Source organism: Cajanus cajan, chromosome 5, assembly GCF_000230855.2.
Source record: "Cajanus cajan strain Asha chromosome 5, NIPB_CcT2T_4, whole genome shotgun sequence".
Taxonomy (NCBI): domain Eukaryota; kingdom Viridiplantae; phylum Streptophyta; class Magnoliopsida; order Fabales; family Fabaceae; genus Cajanus; species Cajanus cajan.
Genome location: NC_138521.1, coordinates 71,675,020 through 71,699,816, shown reverse-complemented (window position 1 = coordinate 71,699,816; position 24,797 = coordinate 71,675,020). Strand labels below are relative to the sequence as shown.

Genomic DNA, 24,797 nt, shown 5'->3' with positions numbered 1-24,797 from the left:
TTTCACTTTTTTAGTTTTTCCTTGTGCCTTGTACTTCTCCTTTTATTTTTATTTTTTATTTTTTATTGGATAGTTTTGCATAGTGGAACCGCGACAAGTAAAAAGTGGACTTGTACGGGTTTTTTATTTTTCAAAAAAATATTCACGGTTTCCTTTATATATAAATGGTCTGTGTTACTGAGAGGAGAAAGGAGAAGGCTGTGTTATAGAAAGGAAAGAAATAGCGAAAAAAAAAAATAGTAAGAAAAAAAATAGGTAAGTAAAAATAAATAATAATAAAAAAGTGTAAAAATTTAGTTTCTTAATTTAAGAGAATTAAAAAAAAGAGAGAAGAAATACTATTATATATGTTTAATAAAATGAAAATAAATAAGTAAAAAATAAAATATATAAAAATAGAAAATACATACAAATATTTTTTTAAATCAATTTTTAAGTAAGTATTTTAATTTCATTTGATTAAATTAATTAATTATTAAAAGGAATAACCGATTAAATAATTTCCGTAGTTAAAAGAAATAACTTATTAAATTAAATCTTTTAATCGTAACAACCTTATTTCCATTTGGAACGGTAAATTAAGTTACAATAGATTAATAGGTACCATCATTCGAAACAATAACGCCAAAAAGCAGAATTTTATGGATTGTTTAAAAACTTAATTGATTAAATTTTCTTTAAATTTAATACTGTAAATTTTTTATTATATATTACATTTAATTAATATATTGAAAATAAATAATATTTATTAATGTGAAATGTACATTATATTTAATAAATACAGTGATTAATATTTTATAATTTTTTGACTGAATTAATGTTGTAAAATAAAAATTCTCTCTCTCAATATATATATATATATATGTTCATGATATGAAATCAATGCATTTAACATAAAAATATAATGTTCATTATATGTAATAAATACATTGAATATTTGTTTTTGGTGATAATCCATTCATTTAATTAACAAGTAATATATTTATTACATTAAATTAGAAACTTAAATTTGATAATATCACTAAAGTCAAAATATAAATACTTTGTTAAAAAAAAGTCAAATGTAATATATTTATTAAATAAACAATTAATATTATACAATACAAGTTCTCTCTTTATTTATATAAATGAAAAACAATTAATATTATATAATAATATTATCAATTCTTTATAAATTATAATAATATATATTTTTTATTAATGATAATAATTTACAACTAAAATATAGAAGATTGGACTTTTTGGTGTACAAAAATTTTCTAATTTTACTTTTATAAATATTATTTTACAAATTAAAATTTTTTGTTATTTTATGTAAGTTTGACTCAATTACAACATAGTATTCAGAAGGTAGTCAATAGACTAATCTCATAGATGGCTTAATTATATTAATTAATGTAATGGTAGACTCACACTCAAGTTATTCTATTTTGACAAAAATACTATACTCCAGTGACAAATCCAAAACCTTGGGTTAGTTGAAGTAATTTTTTAGAAAAAAAAATTAATAATCATATATATAGAGAACTAAACATAAATATCAAAAACAATCATCAATGGATTCAATATAAAAAACAAGAGGGCACAAAATACAATATTTTTAAACATACACTAATGTTTTTAATTAAAATGAGGGGATACATTTGCCCACCCTCACTATAATGTAAGTCTGTCACTACTAGACTTCATAATTCAAGTGGTGAAATTTAAGAAATCATGTTGTGTTGTGATACTATGTTGAATTAAGTCGAGTTATTTACATTGACAATATAGTTATTTTTACTTTTATACTGATTATATTGATTTTTATGAATTCTAGTTCATCATTACATGTTTCTACATGGTCAAACTGCAAAGATCATACTTGATATGAAAACAAAATAAAGATAAGTTATTTGATGGAGTCTATTGGAGACCATGTTGGTTGGAATGATGATTTTTGGTTATCTTGGAGTGGCTAATCTAGTAGTTGTTAATTGTTGCTTAGCCAATAACCAATATTTATATATTACCACTTTTAGATTTCAGTATATATACATATAATTGTGTAATGTTTTAGTTCCTGATACAATTTTTGTACATTACTTATATATATCATTACTTATATATATCTATGAACTATTGTATATTAAACTTAGGTATAAAATATGTATGCTTTTTCTTCACTAGTCATGAATCAATAAGTGTAGGAACTTGATAGTTATTACACAATATACATTGAATAAAATATTCATCTTGCTTTTATGTTTGAAAAGTAAATATATACATATATACAAGCGAAAAAAAAAAACAAAATTGAATAAAGTCATTTTAAAACAAAATGTATTGAAGAAGACATCACAAATCAACTCATTGAAATGTTAAAAAAAATATAAAAGAGAGAAGTGAACTATAAAACTTATTATGTTTGTTCAATTTGTTTAGATGAAGTTTATCCAAATTTCCAATTGCTAGAAAATTATAGAAAATACTAATTAGTAATGTACATTAAGGTATATGTCAATAAACTGAATATAAATGATATAGAAAAAAACATATAAATAAAGATGTGGTAGGGAAGATGAATATGAAAGGGAGGGATATTAAAGGAAACTTTGTAGAGGTTCCATAGCAATTGACCAACTTCATTAAAAAAAATATAGGAGAAAGAGAAAGAAATAAACAAGAGAAAATGAAATTCATCATATCATATATGAGATGAAGAGAAATAATGTAATGTGAATAAACAACATTTTTGGTCATATAATGATATTAGATGCATCATTTTATTATAACCTACTAAGTATTGTAATTGACATTAATCATTATTGAAAATAAACATATGATAATCAAAAGATATTAAAATTATCAAGACATATTGTATAATAACACAATTATTATACAAAAGAGCAGGAAAAAGATTATTTGATATTTTCTTATAATATTTCAATAATTTTATGAAATATTATTTGAGTGCTTAATTTATATAATTTAATTATTAATTGCTAATAATTTTATTTTATAATTAATTACTAATAAATTTATTTTATAATTAATGGAAAACATTTAAGTTTTAAAAGGTTGAAAAGTTAAAAAAAATAGACTCAAAATATGTAATGTTGAGCAGAATTTATTTTTAAAAAATTATTTATATGTAGATGGACTAACTTTGTATATATATTAATCATTATAGTGGTTTTCTTGATCTTTTAAGTTTAATAATGTAATTTCTTTTTATTCAAGTTTAATAATGTAATTGAAAATACTGTATAACTTTATTTTATGTAATAATTATGTTTTTAATAAAAAAAATATTTAAATTAATTATAGTGACAAGTATTAACAACAAAAAAAAAAGATTGAGGAATTCACAAACTTATCCTATGTGAAAAACATCATTTAATTAAATAAATTGTTTAAAACAGTTCATTAAAGGAGGACACCAGAGGATAAATAACATAAGTAAGCGTGTATTTGTTTTTATTTAATTTAAAATATAAGACAATTTTTATTCTTTAAATTTAAGTGTAAATACATCTTAATCGAACTTTTCTTTCCAAAAATTCTGGGAAATAAGTTTTGCGTTTGATAATAAATAATGATTACTATATTCGTATTTAATTAAATAATTAAATGCATTTTATTATCGTATCTTTATATCGTATAATTATGTTACTTTTAATAACATTATATTTATCAGCGGTTCATTTTGATCTATTTAGCCTACTTAAAAAAGTATAACTAACTATTTTATCTCTATATTTATGTTAATTATTTTAGTCTTTATATCTAAAAAAAATCATAAATGAGAATTTGTTATGTTTTAGTCATTGTGTGTTTATTTTCTGACGAATTTACAAACATAAAAAATATTTATACAGTAATAAAATGATTGATTAAAGTTAAAAATAAAATTAAGTAAATTATCTGGAGGGGCAGGATCCCTATGAGTGATGAGTCGAATTGAGTTTTGTTTGGTAGCGAAAGCAAAGAAAGATGGAATGAGTTGTCATCCAGTGGGACAAATAAAGGAACATCGTCATCACATGCTTCAGAGTGGTCCCCACTCACAACCTCAAATTGCCTCCAATTTTTTTAATATTCAAGTCACATGCATCTGACATTTTAAATCAACAAAAATATAAAACTGTTAGCAGTAAATAAGGATCAATATTTTACTTCCACCAATATGACGTGAGACATTAATTCATGGTAACAATTTTAAGTTTAAACATAATTTTAGATCTATTATTTTTTTTTCTGTATTAATATTGAAGTTGATGAACTGAAATCACGTGCATCTGACATTTTAACAACACAAATATAAAGTAATAAAACTGGTAGCAGTAAATATAATCAATATCTTTCTTATGGCCCTAACCCTAGTAGCAAGTTATCCAGAAAAAAAAAATCAATTTTGTGATTCAACAGGAGAAAAACCTTTAATTTTGTGCATTAGTGTAATAGCAAAATCCTTTTTTTTGTTTGGTGAAGTTTTCAATAAGTTGGGTGGGTCAGAAATTTAGCATCTATATAAATAATTTTCAATCGATTCACAAAAACCTTATTTTTTATTGTGCACGGATAATTCCAGTAGATAATCAATCAAATTTTGATTGACGTGTATGAAGCATTTGCATGCCAACACGAAGGAGCATAATGGAGAGATTAGAGTTGTTAATTCCAGATGCTATATATGCACAAATTGTTGAGTTGAAGCAAATTTCTAGAAGGGCTTTGCATTGGTGATAGAGCATTTATATGCAACACCAATAAAGATATCGTATATTAACAAAAATAACAAACATAGAATTAAGACCCTTTCAAATTAACTTAAATAAAAAGTACTAGCTAGTATGAGTGGAGCTGGCTAATTCCACAGAGCTCATGGTGTTCATTTATAACCCTTGATTTTTTGCATGGATTTTGAACCCTAGTAACGGGGAATGAGTGCTTAAATAGGTAAATGGACGGTAGGGTTCAAATTACAAGAGTTTAAAATCAAATAAAAAACTTGTATGCGACAAAAAAAATTAAATAAAAAACTAGTATTCCTTTTATATATATAGTATATATAAAATATATAGTATAAATATAGATATTTGTTTAAAAATAAAATAAAAAATAGAGATAACAGAAGTTGTATAATATTAGTATTTTGTATTTGAAAAGTGAATAATATAAAATAGTTATAGGAGTATAATTTATCTCTATATATTAAATATAAATAATTAACTTACATAGAAGTCTCTTTCTCTTTAATGACAACGTTGATTTGTATGATTTCTTTTAATTTTTTTATTTAATTTAATTTTTATTCATCACATTTATTTAATAATTAAATTTTATTATATTTAAAATAAATTATCAAAATTAGAAATAATCTCCTATCATAATAAATTATTTATATTATAAATTTAAAATATAATTTATATATTTAAAAGTATCTATTTATAAAAAATTTAAATATATTTTCTATATTAAATATAATATTTATATATAATTTATTATAAATTTTAGTTATATATAATAAATATTTTAACATGTATATTACATATGTTAAAATACTAAATAAAAGTAAAGATCATAAAGAAGGTACATGATTGATATTTTTAGATATAGATAGTGAAAGAGAATGATTTTCAAAATAGTTAGAAGAAGAAAATTGTTAAAATAAATTGTGTATAACAAAACACCTTATCACCTTTATATATTGTTATGGATATTGATAATTTTTTTATCAAAATTTTGAAAAACTTTTTAAAAAATATTATTGCCTTTTCAAATATAATTAATACCTAAAACTTGCTATTATTGTAGTAACAGAATATAAGTGGTTGAATAACTAATGATGAGTTAATGGTGTCTATCAATGGTTTTATTTTTTCTGATTAGATATAATATAAACTTAAAACTGGGGAGCAGATTTAAAGGATTTAAAAGTACATAAATTACACATGCTTTCAAACATGCGGGGATAGCTCAGTTGGGAGAGCGTCAGACTGAAGATCTGAAGGTCGCGTGTTCGATCCACGCTCACCGCAATTTTGTTATTTTTTTTTTCATTTTTCTTCCAAAATTTAATGAAGAGTTTATGGAGTGGTCCAGTAATACATATCTCACAGTTCACACTGAGCTGTGTAGCAATGCAAACCCCATCTCACTTGCAATTCTTCAAATAAATGTCAGCACTCAGATAGCATGTTTATCACGTGATAATCAATTACCCAAGGAGGGAAAAGTATTAACCAAAACCATGAAAATAGTGAATATTAACTTGAAGCTTAAACTAAAACATTCAACTGTTATATTGTCATGTATTTTTTATCCAACCTGACCTATTATGTAGTTAAAAATCAGCTTTTAATTTGACAATGCAAGCTGTAAATATAAATATTAAATACGTACTACTACTAAATCCTTAGTGTAGCCTCATAATATTTCATGATTGAATCATCCTAGGAATCTCGAACGAAACAACTTTTGTACCTTGACTTTTTTTAAGGTTAAAATAATCACTTTATTATTTTACTGGTAATGAACGTGGTTGATGGTTCAGTTGAATTCAGTTACTGGTAGATGCCGCAAATACATATTACTAGTACTACTATAAACAGTATTTATGATTTTGCATTGAAAACAGCATTCAGATGAGATGAAGTAATTACTGCGACTTGAAACTCAAGGATTGCGGGGCCTGCAAAATAAAGCATGTTGGTAACTTAATAAATGCTATCTGAAATGAAACACAGGACAGGGCAATGGATAACTGAATCAGAATCAATCTGTAGTTTAACTTAACGTCATCTCATGAATGCAGTTTTAGCTGCGTTCTCCTTCGATCGACTTTCTTATTCTATTCCAATCCTGCCACGTATTCTCATGTTGCTCTTTAAAGTATCAACAACCACCACCGACACGTCTTGCCAAATACTCCTTATAAGTTTCAATCACTTTCTTCCCATTTTTAAACTTATGGTTACCGGCTTTCTGCTTCGCCTTTAAATTTTTAAACCCAGAATGTTAATTGACTTTGGAGATTGGAGCCAGATGTGAATGGATAGGTGTAATAAAGAAAGAGAAAGAGAATAAATAGGAACAAACATGGGATAGAAAACAAAATAGAGAAAAAAGTAAGGACTTGTTTAATTCCCCTTTTCACATATTTTTATTTTAAAAAACTGCTTCTTAAAACAAATATACACAAGTTAATAATCTATTTCTCATTTAAATTCCAATATGTTTTGAAAATTGTTTTGATGCTCTGTTGTACATCGTTTATTTAACTCGCAATAATAGTTTCTAAAAAAATTATGTTGACAAAAATTTAGTAAAATAATATTTTTGTGATTGTAACAATATGTTTAGTTTATTTATATTTCTATTTATTTATTAATTTTGTAGGTTAACCTCCATTTTTTATATTTTTTTTTTCTTTAATTCTCACTGAGTTGACCCAATTCAACTCACAATCTATTCCAGATTAGGTTGGATTTTCAAACTCAATTAAAAAATGAACCCAACTGAATTCAATAATGTATTTTTTGATGGACTAAAGATGGAATGGGTTGGATCAGCCCATTTCACGTATCTAGCATGACTACAACTATTTTTGAGTTGTTGAATCAAAGTTGAATGCAAATTCAAGGTGAGAATGATCGAAATTTAAAGTGCTTGGTAAAGTGAAAAAAAGAGGTGGCAGTCCGATCCCCAAATTCATGACTGGGAAATATCAGGTGCCTTTTTCGAAGTATTTGATCGATTTCTGCCGAAATAGATACTGCCATCGCCTCATTCAGTCTCTTTACAAAATTAATTTTATAATTAATCATCTTTAATCGATACTAGTACTCAAACACTTGATCGATCTTATGAAAGAAACATGCTGAGATGGCAACTGTTCTTTATCCTTGTAATCAATACTGAAATCTGGAAACCTCCCATTGAATGCATGCACCAGGGGGATTACATTGGTGAAGTGTCAGTTTGATTGAACGAAAATAACAATCTGCGAGCAAGTTTGAGATTTGGGCTTGGTGTCTTAATTGTAATTTTAAAATATTTAATATATGGATTTGACTATCCACAAATCAATGTTAACGTCCCCTCATCGGCAGCTTTCACGTTAAAATTAAAATATTCTAGGCAGCTAGAGAGATTCGGGCTGTCCAAAATAAAACAGTACTAGAATTACAGAATATAACACGTTCGAACTTAAAAGCAAAGCAAGTGCAATACTTTGAGAAAGGAAAATTATATCTACTATCCGAGATATATAGAAGTTCTGAAAAATACAGCATCTTGTCCCCATGTACAATGTTAGTAACGTTTCCATAACATTTTCCCATGTAATCTACACAAAATTCATGCAAAGCGTGCCTTAGATACAGCAACAACAGAGAGTGAGAACATCAAAAAATGGGTTCACCAGCCAGATTCTCCAGACCGGCATTACTTGCTAGAAATTGTCAAAAGCAGGCCATAATGATCACTGGGTAAAACAGGGAGTACCAGTTGTTTCACCTCTTTTCTTACTTTCTTCTCTTTGTTGTATAAAACACCAGGTATTGCTTCCATCCCAACCATGTCAACACTAGCTATCTTAAAATCATGGAAATGGCATATAAAGCGATCTAATCGCTTTTGGAGAGTACGGTTGCCTGTCAACATCTGGTTTGATTTGGTGTCATAAGTCCAACCATTTTCATTTGGCCTTAGCTGAGACCAGGCATCAATCCATCCATCTTGTAAAGGATATGGACCATCATGTTTGTCATCCCAATTCATGTCACCTCCAAAAACAACATTTGGCTGTTTCTTAAGAAGATTTATAGCCTCATTGGCCTGCACTACTCTTTCCTTGCTGTACATTTGATCCCATTTTGGAGGGGCTGGACAGGGACTCTCAAGATGGCTAGTGGCAACCACTAATGACTTGCCACTTGCAGCTTCAACGTCAGCAATGCAAAGTTCTCTTCCCATTATAGAATTGCTGAAGGGCTTATTGCTGAAAGATTTCACAGGCAATTTGCTTAACTGCAATTAATTAAACAGGTATGTCAGTAGTCACAACTCCCTCTTTGCCACAACAAAAGTATATAATTTCAAACTCATGCAAAAACACCTCCAGCTTAAGCAAATAAGCCACTAAATGCCAAAACCACAACACCAAGCTCAAAGGATAAAACATCACGGCAATTATCTTTATCATAAAATATTGGGTCTATTTGTTTAAACTTAAAAATAAGTGTTTCTAAACAAATTTAAAAAAATAAAAAATTCTTTAAGAGACAGATAGGAGTTGCTTTTTCAAAAAAAGCAGAAAACTGCTTATTTAAAAAATATATATAAAGTGCTTATTCTATTAAAAAGGAATGCTTTTATAGGAAAAAAAAATTAAACAAACAGATCCATTAAAGCAGAGTTATCAACTATGTGAGCATGAACAAATGTGGTCCTATTTTCTAAAGACTCCAGCGAACAAAACAAACTACATTACATGTTAGCAGAAAAAACAAAAAATGTGCCAATCACACCTGAAATGGTGAAGGATATTAAATTTGAAACAAAAACCACATTATCAAAATAAATGCACCATAAAGGTATATATATCATTGGGTTCAAATCCTGTGCAAAGGGTGAAAGATATGAAACTAACCAGCATACAAAAGTAGGGTCTTGAATAAGCCATCTCAGAAGAAACAGAACAACGATATACACCCCACCATGTGGATTGCTTGAAAATGTCATATATATTGGGAGTAACTTCCTGAAGCAGTAGCGGTCCACATTAGACAAAGCCACATATATTCAAAACCGCAACAAAGAAGAAAGAGTAAAACCTGGAAACAAATTAAATCAGGCGAATGCAATTGAACAAGGTCGCCAATAGCCTTCATCCTCTTGTGCAACTCCAAGTCTTCCCGGAACCAAACATTGTAACTCAATATCTTAAACGAACTAAAATCTTTTCCTGAATCAGTATCCTCTGCCACGTATTAAAGTTGTTCATAAAAAACACGCAGACATTATAAAATAACCGATAAAAGGCATAGAATGATAGAAACACGCTCTCTCACCATCACCGGTGATATCGGTAGCCTTTTGGGATAGCTTGAGCTTCAGATTGACCCTCTCAGAAGAATCGTGGTGGTCGATGGCCTTTCTCTTGTTGCAGGGTCGAAGAGGGAAGAAAACAGAGCCAACAGAAGAATCGTGTTCAGTAGCGTCGTCCAAGTCTTTGAGATTGGAGAGGCAGCGAGTGCCGCAAACCTGGCAAGAGGGGTTGTTGTAAGGGTTTAAGAAAGTGCAGGCCTTGCACGACCATTTTGGGGATGACGAAGACGAAGAAGAAGGACCCATTGGGGATGCAGGGGACAGGCAGATTTTGCATTCCGATTTCTGAGAAGGGGGGTTCAGAAAGGTGCATTTTTTGCATGCCCAAGACATTGCATAAGGACTGCAAACAGTTTTAATTTTTCTAGGGTTTACGATAAGAGAAGAAGAAGAAGATGAAGAGATGCAGACTAGTAATCGCATTAAACTCATTTCAAATTTCATGCTCCGCAATCAAAACGCACCGCTTCGAATTCCAACGATCTTCTCCCAAAACGGCACCTATTACTAGGTCCTACGTGTACGGTGTATCAAATAAAAAAGTTTGGCAAAAGAAAGTTACTAAACACTATTATTCATATATTTTTTATCATTAACACATTTACGCTGTATGTATTTATTCATTAATTAATTAAAAATAAGGTTCTTGTCAATTTCACATTCTCCTCGATAACTTTTAGATCCTACCTTAATACCTTGATTATACTGTAATTATATATATTTTAAATTATAATTACCTATATCTCACATAAGTTATTCAAATTTATTTTAATAAATTATAAGTTTTAATTAAATTAAAATAAACATAACATATTTAATAGTTGATGTAAGAAAGTGTTTGATATACAAAATGTTTTTATTTGGGAATCTTGATTTGAAAATTTTATTTTTTCCATATTTGGTAATTATTTTAATTTTTTTAAGAATGTAATTTTTCAAAAATTATTTTTATTAAATTATTAGAGAACGTGAATCCAACTTTATTGAGTTAAGAGAAAGATTTTATATATATATATATATATATATATATAATATATAAAGCTAAAGTATTCTTTTTAAATAAAAATTTTCTCTTATATTATTTGATTTCTCTTTCTCTTTCACTTCTTCTCTCTTCTTCTTTCTCCATCTCTCCTTCTGCCTCTCCTCTCCTTCCTATATATCTATCTCTCTCTTTCTTGAATCTCATTATTTTTTATCGTTATCAATTTTAATAATATTATTAAACCATGTTTTGATTTTACAATTTAATGGTATTTATTAACATTTTTTATCTATTTATTTTTTATTGGAATGAAATGAAATAACATATTTATATCTTTTTTATTTGTTATGTAACATTTTTTTGTTTATTTCTTTTATATTTAAATAATTTTAACAATAAATTTTTAACTTTTTAAAATAGTTTAATGACAAATCTGTAATAAAATTTGTGTAAATAAATATATTTAATAAAAGATATTTTTATAAAAAAATATCTATATATTATCTACTATTGTAATCAAATATAAATTTTTTTAATTATTAAGAATTAAGAATCTTTATGAATACTCAAATAGATTTTAGTTATTTTTAAAAATCATGATTGTGAGGATTTCTAATTCTTAAAGATGATATTCCTATGTATGAAAAGAAAAATCTCATATCAAACATCTCTTAAAAGAAAAACATATTAATATCTTCTTTATTCTACACCACCTTTTCTATTGTTAGTAAAAAGCTTACTTTATGTTTATTTACTAATTTATGATTGTTGTTCTTAATGAGAATTTGAAGAAATGCTAGCATGTCTATTTTTGTTAGATCATGTTGGTTTTATGATGTCCGTTGTGAATTTGAGTTTGTAATGAGGGTGTACATACAATCTTTATTTTTAAAGTTTCATTTTGATTGAATATTCGTTATTCATTATATTCCATTTTAATTGAGTGAAATTATAAATAATTAATTGAATTATTTTGACCAAGTTGCATTTTAATATTCATCGATAAAATACCCTTTTCCTTGAAACATAACTCTTCGTAAACCATAAAGCTACAACAGTGACTCTTCATTGTTCCAATTTATGTTTGGTGTTGGAACGCTATTGAGAGTTGAAGAATCATCTTCTTTGGTCTTCTTCATTGTTGATAGAAAGTTCATGTTTATTTACTAGTTTATGATTATAGTTAATGAGAATTTGAAAAAATGCTAATAACTGTGTTTATGTTAGATATATCTTGATTTATGTTGTCAGCTACAAGTTTATGTTTGTGATGAAGGTATTCATACAATACTTGTTATTAAAGCTTCATTTTGTTGAGTATGCATTACTGTTATAATCCATTTTAATCAACTGAAATTATAAAATAATCAGTTAAATTATCTTTACCAACATCTATTATAAAGTAATCGGTTGAATATTTTGACACATGGACCATGTTTATCACTTTAATCAATTTAACATACTAAGTGACCATTTAAATAATTTGACTCGCAATTTAATTGATTGAAATTCATATGTAATCAATTGAATTGCTTTAATAATCTTATATCACTTTGAAACACGTGATTACCAAATGAATTATGTTTTAATAGTAAAATTGAAATTTATTTATTCATTTTATATCTTCTTTTCTTTCCATTGCTACAAAAAAGTCTCACAACGTTATTTCTTTTCTCTTTCTTCTATTTCTTAAACTAATCAACTCAAATTTTTCTTCTATTCTTTCTATCTAATTTATTTTTTCTCTATTTCTTTCTAACTATTTTTCTTTTGTTTTTATTTCTTTTTCTCTTTATTAAAGAGAGAATAAATTTTGCAACCCAATTTCATTATCAAATTCTCTTATTTTGAATTTTAAATTCAAATTCTTTTAAATTACATATACAATTTTTTTTTTACCATTATGTAATTGGTTTAGATAGAACTAAACATAATCCCTTAAGCTATAAATTTGAGCGTTGTGAAAAAATATGATTAAAAAACCAATAAAAATAATCAAAATATGTGAAAAATAAAAAATTTCAACAGAATAAATCTTCACGATCACGATAAATATTTTATGGTTTATCACACGTTAATCCAAAAAATATGTATATAATTTTCTTTTTTGTAATTTTAATTTTTATAATCAACATTTATATTAGTAAAATTTATTCAAATTAATTACGTATAAAACACGTTGAAAAAAGTTGGAATAATATTCTCAGAAAATGAGAAATGGTTGGTGTGAACGGCACCATCACAATTTTTTGGTAAGAAAAAATATCATCCTCAGGCTCAGCTACACAGCTACCTTTCAAAGCTAACTTTTTTATTCTGGATGAAAAAAAAAATTGTTTGGTATTTGGTCAGGTCTCTCTCACTCTAGTTTATGTACATAAATATGCAGAGAAAATTTCAGCCAAAAAAATGCATGGAGCAAATAGAAGGGTAATGGAAATGAAATTTTGGGAAGGGAAAAATAAAATACTTGAAATTGATTAAAAGTGACCAAAATCATGGGCCTCCAACACAAAGATAATGGTGACATGTGGATACACATTCTACACAAATTGATTAAAAAATACAATTTTAAGAAATACATGCGTTAATTACAAGAGCCCCAGGGAAAATTATTAACCCTGCTTTCTTAAAAAAGGAAGCATCTACATAAACAAGATTAGACCTATAGATCATGCGCGATTCCTTTCTCTTATGACCTCATCCTTAACTCTATGAAATTCAAAATTCCAAAAAAAGAACAAAAAATTGAATTATTTGCACCTCATAAAAGGACTAACAACAAAGTAGGCAGAAATGCAGCCAAGAAAATGTGCAAAATGTTGTTAATTGCACTTATTTTTAAGCTGTTAAAGGTTTTGAACCCCAACTTTTCCCCTGCACTGCTTGATATAGTAGAGTTTACCACTTCCTTTGTCTTGTTGCTCACTTTCTTGCTGCATCACATAAAATGATGAATCAATCACACTTGGGTTGTTCAATATAATTCCAATGTTCAGATTTTGAGCATCACAAAGATCCTCATTATAGGACCATGAAAATTTAAAAAACCATACAATATTTCTCACCTTCCAGGAAATATACAGCTCCCGTGACCTGCAAGGGTATTCCCCACACAGAAGAAAAAAAAATATTAATCACATATGCTACGCCTGGAATAGACAACAAAGAGAAAAATACAAAACACCGTGGAGCCCATTTTGCACTGATTCAATCTCTAAAGTACTTGGTTGAGCTAGCAAGCAAGACTACAGTAAGAAAACTGCCCCGTGAATATTAGGAGAGTACGAAAATTACAAGTATGTGAAGGTAATCTAGAAACACGGTCCAGAATCTTTGCAATTGTCAGGAGAAACAGTGTGCTCTCAGACAAAGCAGCATAGCATCCAACTAAGTCATGAAGTGGGTGCCAGTCCATGCCATGACAATGCAATTACCAGCCCCCCCTTTCTATTTCAATTTTCACATCATAGAGCCAAACAAAAAGTGCCCGTGGGCACCACACATAAAAAAATGCCTGGAAACTGGAATCATTACCTCCCCACACCTCTATTTTCAAGTAAAGTGTAATGAATAAGGGCTCTTTGAGCCGTGAGGCGTGTTGTGACGTACCAAACTTAATTCACCTAAACTTTTTGTTACCAAAAAAAGTAAAGTCTCTCGCATTAGTAACAAAAGGTATTTTATTGAATAAATTACACCGACACCCCTCCTCAAATCTGAACAAGGTAAGGTAATTAGAGAAAACAAGGAAGAAGGACACAGTTAGTGTAATCTGAACAACACATTAATGAATAATGATCTATTTCTAGTTTCTCTTGTTTCCAATTCCATCTTAATTGAACACGAAAACCCACAACAGAACTTACTGGGATCAGTGGTGGTGATCATGGCCACTCCTTTGAAGTCACAAGTCCCCTGAGCCTTGCCTTCTATCTGGTAATAGCTATCAAACGCATAAGAAGCATGATTGTTGACATTATTGGGCTGGTAGCAACTCTGTCCAGGCTGAATCTGGGAGCAATTAGCCCGGCCCGGGCCACAGGCCCAATCCAAGGCAGCCTGCAAAGTCTTGGAATCAAAACCATCCATGGCAATGCAGTAGGTCTGGTTGGTGGTATCATTGGCCAAAAATGTCCCAATTCCAGAGACATGAAGCAAATAGGCGGGCGTAGTGTTGCCGTAAAACAAACCCCAATTGGCCTCAGACAGAGGGGGAGCCCTCAAGTCTTCGTTAAAAAGCTCATAGATAAAGACACTGGAAGTGGTTTCGGGGTGCAAGGGGGTTCCGCTGCGATCAAAAACGTGGCTAATGAGATTGGAATTATAAGTGTCAGCATTGTCCTTGGTGGCATAAGGCTCCTTAGAATCACCCTTGGCAGGCCAACCAGTTTCGGTGACTAGCACAAGAACGTCGGTGACATTGAGGTTCTTCATGGAGAAATAAGCGGCATCAAGCATGGCGTCGAGAACGTTAGTATAGTGAAGCAAGGTGTTGGGGTCGACCATCTCTTTATTAGGAGTGAGGGGGTTGAAGAGGGCGTTGTCGAGGGGAACGACGCCTTTGTTCTGCATGAAGACGTAGTAAGGGTAGAGGTTCATCATGAGAGGGGAAGCGGTGCGGGAGAGGAAGTTAAGGAGAGGGAGAATAACAGGGAGAAGGGTTTGGTTGAAGTAGGCCTGAGAGGGAGGGAAGGGGTCGAGGATGATGGAGGCGGCGTGAGGGGTTGAGAGCTTGATGTGTTGGTGGAGGTTCGAGGCCACCAGGGCGTTGTGGAGGGACTCCAGGGCGGGGAGGATGAGTGGGGCGGAGGAGGGCACGCTGGTGAGGACCTCGTCCCCCACGGAGATGCCCGTGATCAGGGTTTCTGGGTAGTAAGCCACCACGTTTCGGTCGATCCATGAGGCGGCGGTGGCGTTGGAGGAGCCCATGGCCAGGAGCTGGTTGTTGGGGACACTGATGACGACGCCAATCTTTGTGCCCGACAGGGCTTTCAGGATGTCCGGGTTTGCATCGTAGATGCGGACGTGTGTTATTTTCTGCACTTGGAGGAACGCCACCAGCTCCGAGGCTTCTGGAAGGTTCGATACGTCTGTGCCTATGTTCACTCCCACGAATGGAACATTCTCTTCTGCTTCTGCTGCAATGCAATGCAAAGTGCGTTAGTTACTAATTTGGGTTTTCACATGTTTGTTGGCTGGTTGAATAAAATTAGATACCCAAAGTAAAGAAGAGGATGTGAATGAGGAGGAGGATGAACTTAGATATTGCCATTCACTGAGAATGAGATGATGAAAAGGAGCGTCCACTTTACTTCCTCATCCCCTGCTTCTGCTTCTGCTACAGCTACAGACTCTTGCATTATCTCATCAAAACAGATTATTATTTATTTGTTTTCTAGTATATAAGGTAGGTGGGAGAGTGAACAGAAGAAGAAAGGGTAGAGAGGGTTAAGAATTTAAGCAGAGAGAGGGATGGTAAATGGTAATTGGTAGTGCATGCATACTCACTTCACTCTCTTCTCCGACTTTACTGCAACCTCCTTCACATTCTCTATAATGCCCTTCATGGAAAGGAAAAAATAAAAACAAGGAAAGATATCATCCAAAAAACATTTTTAAACTGTCTTTAAGATTTAAATATTTTACACTTTTTTCTTTATTCAAATTGGATTCCCTCTGGCCTCTGCTATGTATTAAAATTAGGATTAGGAAGAAATACATCTCACGGACTTAATTTGGGAAAGGGGGTTGGCTTTCTTTGTCAGAGTTTAACCATTTGCGTTGCGCACAAGAAAGATAATTGTCGGGACTTCGGACAACATGGCTGGGGTAAAACTGTAATTGAATACTTATTTGGTGGAAGACAGTAGTTTGCCTCCTAGTATTTCTTTTTGCTACTATTTGCCTTCTTTTTCTTTCTCAACAAAAATATAAAATGGCCTTCTGTAGTTCTGTTTCTACTTTCTACCCAATGTATCTTCTAATGTGTGTGCTCAATGGGGAATGCTCCACACTCCACACTCCACAGAGATATAGAAAATTAAAGCCAGAAATAGAATGAGAAGAAATTGAAAAAAAATATATTTGACTTTAAAATAATTAAAAAATAATTCAGAAAGGTAGAGTGACAGTTTTACTCCGGAAGCAAACACACAAAAAACAGGTTGCTCGTGGCTTTGTTAATTACCATATGAGCTAAAACAGTCATACGGAATATAATACATGATGTAGTGAACCAGAATGACATAGTGAACCAGAATGACAGAATCACATGTGCTCTCATGTAGAATATCACAAGCATCGAATCAACCTTTCACCATTGTCAAGTCATTGGGTAGTTGAATACCCCTTAGCATAATCTATCTTTTGATTGCTTATTGCTTAATCTCAAGAAAGATAACTTTGGGCCACCAACAAGCCCCACTCATATATTTGCTACTTTGAAGCTTTATATTTTAATAATAATTACAATAATTAGTGAAAGACTAACAATCATTATGTTTGCTTAGATGGGCGATTTTATATCAACAAGGAAGAAAGGGAAAGGTATTGGGATGTCCCAACTCGTGGCCACTAAGATACTCTCTATTGGTACGATAAAAGAGCTTAGGATACCATTGAACCATCACACTGGGGTTGCTCAACCACAAACTAGCCACATGTTCCCATCCCTATGATAAAATTAAAAATAGAATAGACCTTAAATAACGAAAAAGGCAAAAAGCCGAGCATAAATAGACATAACAAAGTTATATATATTAATGTACTAAAAGTTATGTCACCTTGCTGTTGAACTTGAAACAGTAATAAGCTGTTCTGTCAACCTAGCAAAATGGTAACTGTAACTTGCAACAGTTTACTTTTCTCACTTTCCATTCACTGTTTCTTTTCCTGCAAACAGCACTTTGTCGGGTCAATTTTCAAATCAGACCATCACTAATTCGCTGCAAACATAATTGAGAAGGCAAAATTTCTTAACATGTACTAAATCTTGCCAAACATAAAATGCCAGTTATTCATCGTAAAATTACCTAACACATATAAGGCATCACTAATTCGTTGAATTATTTACTTGTCCCTGTATCTAAATCTAATCCCACATTACACAATAGTTAATTTTACTTGACAAACTAAACTCCCACTTAAGTATCTGAGTAATTGAATTTAAAGAGCAGGGAGTAGTGACAAGAACTCTGCAAGTTCTGACAGACCAGTACACTGCATGAAGCTATTGGATTGGCCGCCAAGATTGCTGCATCCATGAATGGGAGGAGAAATGTGTCATTCATGCTTTTGCTTCAATTATGCCTGCAATTGCAAAATTATATTTCATCCTAAGGAAAGGAACGCATATTTTACTGCAAAGAGAAAGAGCGTTTCTTTGCAAACACCAATATTTAGGCAAAATTAGATAAAATATTTGCTTAACAACATCAACTTGATATTAAAAAATGATATAATTAACATGTTAAACCCAATTAAAGGAAATGGATAACTCGAATTCAGATAAAAATTTAAAGAATAAAAAAAACATTTTAAAATGATTAAAATTAAAAGTGATAAACACGTATTAATTTATTAAAAAAATGATATTTCATGTTAATATTAATATATTTAAGTATATGAAAAATAGAAACAAAAGAAATTTCCAATTTTAGGAGCTAAATTAATAAAATTTATACATGAGAAACAAATTTAATAAATGATATATGTTCAAGGAGTAAAATAAAAGTTGAGTCTAAAATTAATATATAAGGTATCAAATTAAAAGTAATGCCTTCTTTTAAGACCTAATTACCTAATTAATAGACATATATCTTATAATTAATCAGAGTATATGTCATATATTATTTTTTTTCTTCTAATTAATATTTATCTTTATTCTAATCTATTAGAGTGCATATTAATTAAAGAGTTTATAAATAATATATTTTATTAAATTAAGAGAACATATTTTAATTAGAAAAATTTTAGTCTAAAAATAATTAATATATAATAAAATATAAATTGAATCTTATATATAAAAAAGTGATTATTTTAATTAATCTTATAAATAAGAATAAAAATAGTTTTTTTTTTCAAGAAATGTATCTATACTAAGGATTACTTATTAAAACAAACTAAATTTTTTGTAAAAAGTTATATGTTCCAAAGTCTTACTTGTAAAGAACTAGTTTGAGATATGAAATAGGAATAGGATTGGGATATATTAACTTGAGAGATGACAAGTAATCACTAATCACCTATGAAACAGGATTTTATTGAATAGTAGTTGAGGAAGAATGTTTCAAATATTATGTGATACATACGTGATTAATTTGTATGAAACATGATTTTATTGAATAGTAATTGAGTAAGGATGTTTCAAATATTATGTGATATATACGTGATTAATTTGTATTAAATCAGAAGTTATAGTTGAAAAGAGAAATGAATATTAAAAAGATGGAGTGTATATATTTCAAATTGAGTGGTAACTTTTGAACACTCAAATAAAATAACACACTATTGATATATCTAATTTGTGTTTATCTTTTTTTATTATTTTTTTTACATATTATCAATTATATTAATCACTTATCTTTTCTCTTATTTTATATCTTTTGAGTATAATTTTTTTTCTTTATTCTTTCAATTTTTAGGAATTAAATGATAAATTTTACATCCGAGAAACTAAATAATTGAGAGTATAATTTTCAATAACTAAAAGAAATTCTAGTGCATACAATTATGGGGTGCCGAGAGGCAAGTTTCACGCCTCTTTGACTATTAATCTATATATTTTGAGAAGTATGAAATATAATAATAGGATAAAAGTAGCTATTAATGAAGTATATCTCGATATATTCATAATGGAAAAACTCACATAAGCATTGTCTAATCATAAATAAATCATTCATCTAGAAAAGAAGAAAATCAATTACTCCCCTACAGACTATCACAATACCACCATAGCAAGATGGTCTAAAAGTAAAACTATTCAAAACTGAGGATCTTATTTGTATAGACTAGAATCAAACCCGCCATTTTCACTTCTAACTAGTTATCGGAAGAATCTGTGAATGAATGAATGGTATACCGTGTAAAGAAGGAGCCTGTACGTATGCTCACACTTGAATTGCAAACCCAAAAAAGAAAAAATTTCATGACAGTCCTCATCTCAAGGCATTTACAAAAGCCATCAAGGAATCAACATCTCTCTTCTCTGAGGGATACTTTATCGGGCGAGACGAATGCTTTGGGAAAAATAATATCGTGGGGAAGCTTCCCAATTCCAATTCACGTTTTGCAAATTCTTTCTCCTCTCCATCCGCTCTAAATTTTCCAACCTTCACCCCTGACCCTTCTAACTTGTCCGCCAACTCAACATAAGATTCCTCCATTGCCTGTTGCAATTCAGAATATAGACCACATTAGAGAACAAACATTTCAACCTACCATCATAATGAGTGACACAATCTTAACAAAATACAAGATCAACAAGTTGAGTTTACCTGGCAGTAGGGGCACCATGGTGCATAAAGCACAACAAGCCATGGTTCTTTCCGGTTCTCCAATTTTGCCAAATTCTCAATTCCAGTCCTACTCAAGTTAACCACATTATGGCTATTGAAAATGTCAGGCACTGCGGCAGCACCATTAGCCTGAGATTGGGATACCCCATTCCCATTTCCATTAAGGTGAGCATTAGCATCCTCCCCCTGCTTTATATTTCCTTTGTGAAGACCACATTCTTTGGCTTTGGCATCCTCCCACCACCACCTTCCTTCCCTTTCATGTTGTCCAGGCAAAACAGGCCTTGTGCAGGGCTCACACCCAATTGAAACATATCCTTTTGAATGCAAGGAATTCACAGGCACATTCATGGTCCTAAGGAAGTTCCATACGTCATTTCCCTTCACATTAGCAACCGGGTTCCACTTCACCAAACTGCCAATTCCACCATCCATTCCCTCAAAAACAGGATCAACCTGAACAACCGGTATTTCGGACCTAGTACCAGGTGACTGGTCTTTTCTCTGACCCGTTATCCATGCTCTGAGACCCTTAAGGGCCCTCCTCAAGGGCCTCACCTTCCTCACCCTGCAGCACTCTTGATGACCATCCTCATAAAACGAGAACAATCCCTTACTCCTCACCAATGCCTGAACCTCAACAGCATCAGGGAACATGTACTCGATGTGGATTCCATAATGCTTTTCAACCGCATCAAATAATTGATAAGTTTCCGGGTTCAGTCTCCCAGTGTCCAAACTGAAAACCCTAAAGGGTCGACCCGTCAATCGTGCATACTCAATCAAAGCAACATCTTCAGCACCACTGCAAAGACATCAAAATCCAGATAGAAAAATATAAACAAGTCACAATTTTTCAACGCCAATATATAAAACACAAAAATGAATGGCACGCAATTGAATTTTGAGTAATAAAAGAAATAATGGATGGAATGAGGTACCTGAAGGCAATGGCTATGTGGTTGCCGAATTTGGCGAGGGCTGTATCCATGATTTCAAGAGGTGAAGCATTCTCAAGATCAGTTGCTATTTGTTCAAAATTTTCCTCTTTTGTCTCTGCAAATTGAACACGTCGTTGCTCATTACATTATCTACGATTTCATTAGTAACATAAGGTGAATGTGTTGATTGATTTATAATTAATTAATTATACGTACCGGAAGCAAGGACGGTTGCTGCAAGAGGAACCAGGGAATCCTTGCGTGGCGATTCGGCATTAACGGGCTTTAGGAAGCTCCGTCTTTGAGCGAAATTAAAATTAACCGCGGCTCCATTGGGCCTCTCTGAAATCCTAATTGATCCAATTTGCGGAACTGAAAAAAAAAAAAAGAAGAAAGAAATGGGCCCATAAAAAAACGCAATTGATGAGATGAGAGTTGAAAATAATGTGAGAAGAGAACTGAGAAAGAAAGAGAGGTGTTACGTTGTTTAGGGTTAGGGTGTGATGATGGGAAGGGGGAAGATGGTGCGGAAATCGAAGAAGTGAAAGCGAGGGCCATTAACTCTTGTTATTCGGAAATGAAATGAAATGTGTTATAACTTATAAGGGAGAGGAGAGTGGATATATCATATATAAAGGCAATTTAATGGGTTCATTGAATGTGGACGTGTTTTCGGCATCCACTTGTGCCCTCATCGCTTCCGTCAGATCTTCCATTCACAACCACAACCACACTCGCTTCCGGGATTCTTCTCCTTTCTTTTTCTTTTCTTTTTTCCTGTCCTTTCGATTATATATATTGCATTTGCATCACGTTTTTTACCAAAATTATTATTCAATATTCACTTTTATTTCCTTTCCTTCACTTTTTGCCTTTCTATCATGTAAGCCACATCTTAGGTTCTATTAATAGAGAGATTGTCAAAGTAACACAGCCATAATAACCACATAATTAATTAAAATCTATTTAAAATCTTTAAATGGTCATGTGGTAGAGGTTGGAACTTGGAAGGCCCAGCTGTAATTAATTAACGAATGATTTGGTTAATGAAAATTAAGAATATAATTTGGTGTAAGCAATAAAATTAAGTGCATAAAACACTTAACAATCCCCACAACTAACCCACCCAATGATTCAATGAACGAAGATCTAAAAAATAGCCTCGTTGAATAGACACTAGTTTAACAGTACAGAAGAGGCTTGAAAAAGTTCAAATTGTTTATCACTGGATGCTTTCTGTCAATTTTTGTATGAGGTTCGTGGGATGTATCCAATGCCCCTTGGAGAAGCCAAGAGATTTCATAATAGTATTATTTATGAGAAGTTAGCAAACTACCCACACGCAGTACGTACTCAAAAAGGAGAACAACATCTAGGATAATTATGTATCATATGTGAAACACATGTAATATATAAAGGGATTAATAAATAAATAATTAAGAATTAAATTATAAATATGTTTAATGGAATAATTTTGAACAAAATTATTATTTAATGAGAATAAAAAGGATATTTGGGAGATAAATATTACAATAGTACCCGTGTCTATTTCATTAACAAATAATCATCTTCATCATGTTGTGAATAATTCATGATTGTATTCACTTATGTAAATATTTTTTATCATTGTATTCTTGTTTAATTAGTAAAGTTGCGACACTTTGTGTCTTTATATTTTATTTAATAAAAATATTTAAAAATTATTAATATTTGTTTAATTAATTGGTGTTGTGTTTGATTTTCAAATCTCAAAACCTTGAGTTTGAATCTTATTTTTATAAAAAATAATTAATTTTTAATATTATTATTTATTATTTAAAAGTTTCTGGATTAAATCATCTAAAAAATTGTGTGCATCAAATTCGGCTTATTGCCTTTATATATGTTATAGAATAGGGGAAAAGTGACACTATGTTATGGACTATGGAAAAAAAAGACACTACTTATATATTTCTAAATACTTTTAAAAGTAAAATAAACAAAAAATTATAATAGTATGAAATTATTTAGAATTTGTTCTTACCGGAAATCTGCTGTAGAGCTGATCCTCCGAGTAAGATTGGTGAGCCTCCTTCGCTGGTACGCTTGATGCTCCAAGATGGGGGTGATACCTGCAAAAGAGACTCCGATGTTAAAGTTAATGTTTGTGGATGTAAGAGTCTCGTATAAGTAATGCACGTACCTTTGTGTGTATTAGGGTTTTGTTGGGCCTTGGGCCCGAGATCAGTTTATGACCTAATTGGATAGCGAGCCGATGTCGCATAGCGCGTGTCCGAGGTCACTCCGCGATGTGATGCCGAACTCGAGCTCGACATAGCAGTACGGATAGTACACTAGCCCCCCGAGCTCCGAAGACCGAGCTCGACAAGGGGTCATGATTTTTCGCGTACGCCTATTTGTCATGACGCCATGTGTCATAACCGTCACCTCGTTCCCATAGCGCGTGGGCGGCGCGGTGACAAGATTGTATTTTTATTTGTTTGATGACGTGGCCTCTTTGGGCCGATGTGGTGTTCCGATGTTCATGTTTCATGGTCGGGCTAAGGAGCTCGGCAATAATGAGCTTACTGCTTGGTTAGGCTGGTAAACCTTTGACCGAGTCAGCAGATTGGTGAGGGACAAGTCGACAACTCGGCTGGCCAGTACACTTGCCCCCCAAGCGCCGAGTGATGTAAGAGCAAAGGGGCTTCTAAGGAGTTCCCAAATTTATTGTTTGAAGGTTCAAATTCGACCTTGTTAAGTAGATGTGATCTTAAGGTTCGGACTCGACCTTGGCATATCAAGGTTCGAACTCGACCTTGGTTAAGAAAATGTGATCTCAAGGTTCGGACTCGACCTTGGCATATCAAGGTTCGAACTCGACCTTGGTTAAGAAAATGTGATCTCAAGGTTCGGACTCGACCTTGGCATATCAAGGTTCGAACTCGACCTTGGTTAAGAAAATGTGATCTCAAGGTTCAAACTCGACCTTGGTTAAGAAAATGTGATCTTAAGGTTCGGACTCGACCTTGGCATATCAAGGTTCGAACTCGACCTTGGTTAAGAAAATGTGATCTCAAGGTTCGAACTCGACCTTGGCATATCAAGGTTCAAACTCGACCTTGGTTAAGAAAATGTGATCTCAAGGTTCGAACTCAACCTTAGTTAGAAAATGTGATCTCAAGGTTCGAACTCAACCTTGGCATCAAGGTTCGGATTCGACCTTGGCAACGTAATTTGTATTTGAAGGTTCGAACTCGACTTTAACATCAAGGTTCG

The 24,797-nt window shown here is 31.4% G+C and overlaps 3 protein-coding genes and 1 non-coding gene across 6 annotated transcripts; 1 reads left to right on the top strand and 3 right to left on the bottom strand.

Moving 5' to 3' along the window:
* Positions 1-5,950: 5,950 nt before the first annotated feature.
* Positions 5,951-6,023, top strand: TRNAF-GAA (transfer RNA phenylalanine (anticodon GAA)). The gene has a single exon. It is a non-coding gene; the product is annotated as a tRNA-Phe (tRNA).
* Positions 6,024-8,193: 2,170 nt separating this feature from the next.
* On the bottom strand, positions 8,194-10,606 carry LOC109808858 (endonuclease/exonuclease/phosphatase family protein). The gene is made up of 4 exons (XM_020372020.3): positions 10,059-10,606; positions 9,822-9,967; positions 9,638-9,748; positions 8,194-9,015 (listed from the first exon to the last, which is right to left on the bottom strand). Exons 1-4 carry the CDS (start codon positions 10,537-10,539, stop codon positions 8,431-8,433), a joined length of 1,323 nt encoding a protein of 440 aa, XP_020227609.1. The 5' UTR covers positions 10,540-10,606; the 3' UTR covers positions 8,194-8,430.
* A 2,929-nt stretch (positions 10,607-13,535) lies between these two features.
* LOC109808990 (glucan endo-1,3-beta-glucosidase 1) lies at positions 13,536-18,400 on the bottom strand. 3 transcript variants are annotated; one of them, XM_020372195.3, is made up of 6 exons: positions 18,295-18,400; positions 17,866-17,974; positions 16,301-16,644; positions 14,950-16,221; positions 14,149-14,176; positions 13,536-14,016 (listed from the first exon to the last, which is right to left on the bottom strand). In XM_020372195.3, the coding sequence occupies exons 3-6, from the start codon at positions 16,353-16,355 to the stop codon at positions 13,845-13,847; spliced, it is 1,527 nt and encodes a 508-aa protein (XP_020227784.2). In that variant the 5' UTR covers positions 16,356-16,644; positions 17,866-17,974; positions 18,295-18,400; the 3' UTR covers positions 13,536-13,844. The 3 variants fall into 3 exon arrangements, with proteins under 3 accessions (XP_020227784.2, XP_082932039.1, XP_020227786.2); XM_083075913.1 differs by having other exon boundaries at positions 17,866-18,380; XM_020372197.3 differs by lacking the exons at positions 17,866-17,974; positions 18,295-18,400 and having other exon boundaries at positions 14,950-16,218; positions 16,301-17,754.
* A 1,500-nt stretch (positions 18,401-19,900) lies between these two features.
* On the bottom strand, positions 19,901-22,262 carry LOC109809738 (5'-adenylylsulfate reductase 3, chloroplastic). Its single transcript, XM_020373125.3, has 5 exons — positions 22,022-22,262; positions 21,756-21,911; positions 21,540-21,654; positions 20,578-21,403; positions 19,901-20,469 (listed from the first exon to the last, which is right to left on the bottom strand). Exons 1-5 carry the CDS (start codon positions 22,095-22,097, stop codon positions 20,239-20,241), a joined length of 1,404 nt encoding a protein of 467 aa, XP_020228714.1. The 5' UTR covers positions 22,098-22,262; the 3' UTR covers positions 19,901-20,238.
* Positions 22,263-24,797: the final 2,535 nt, after the last annotated feature.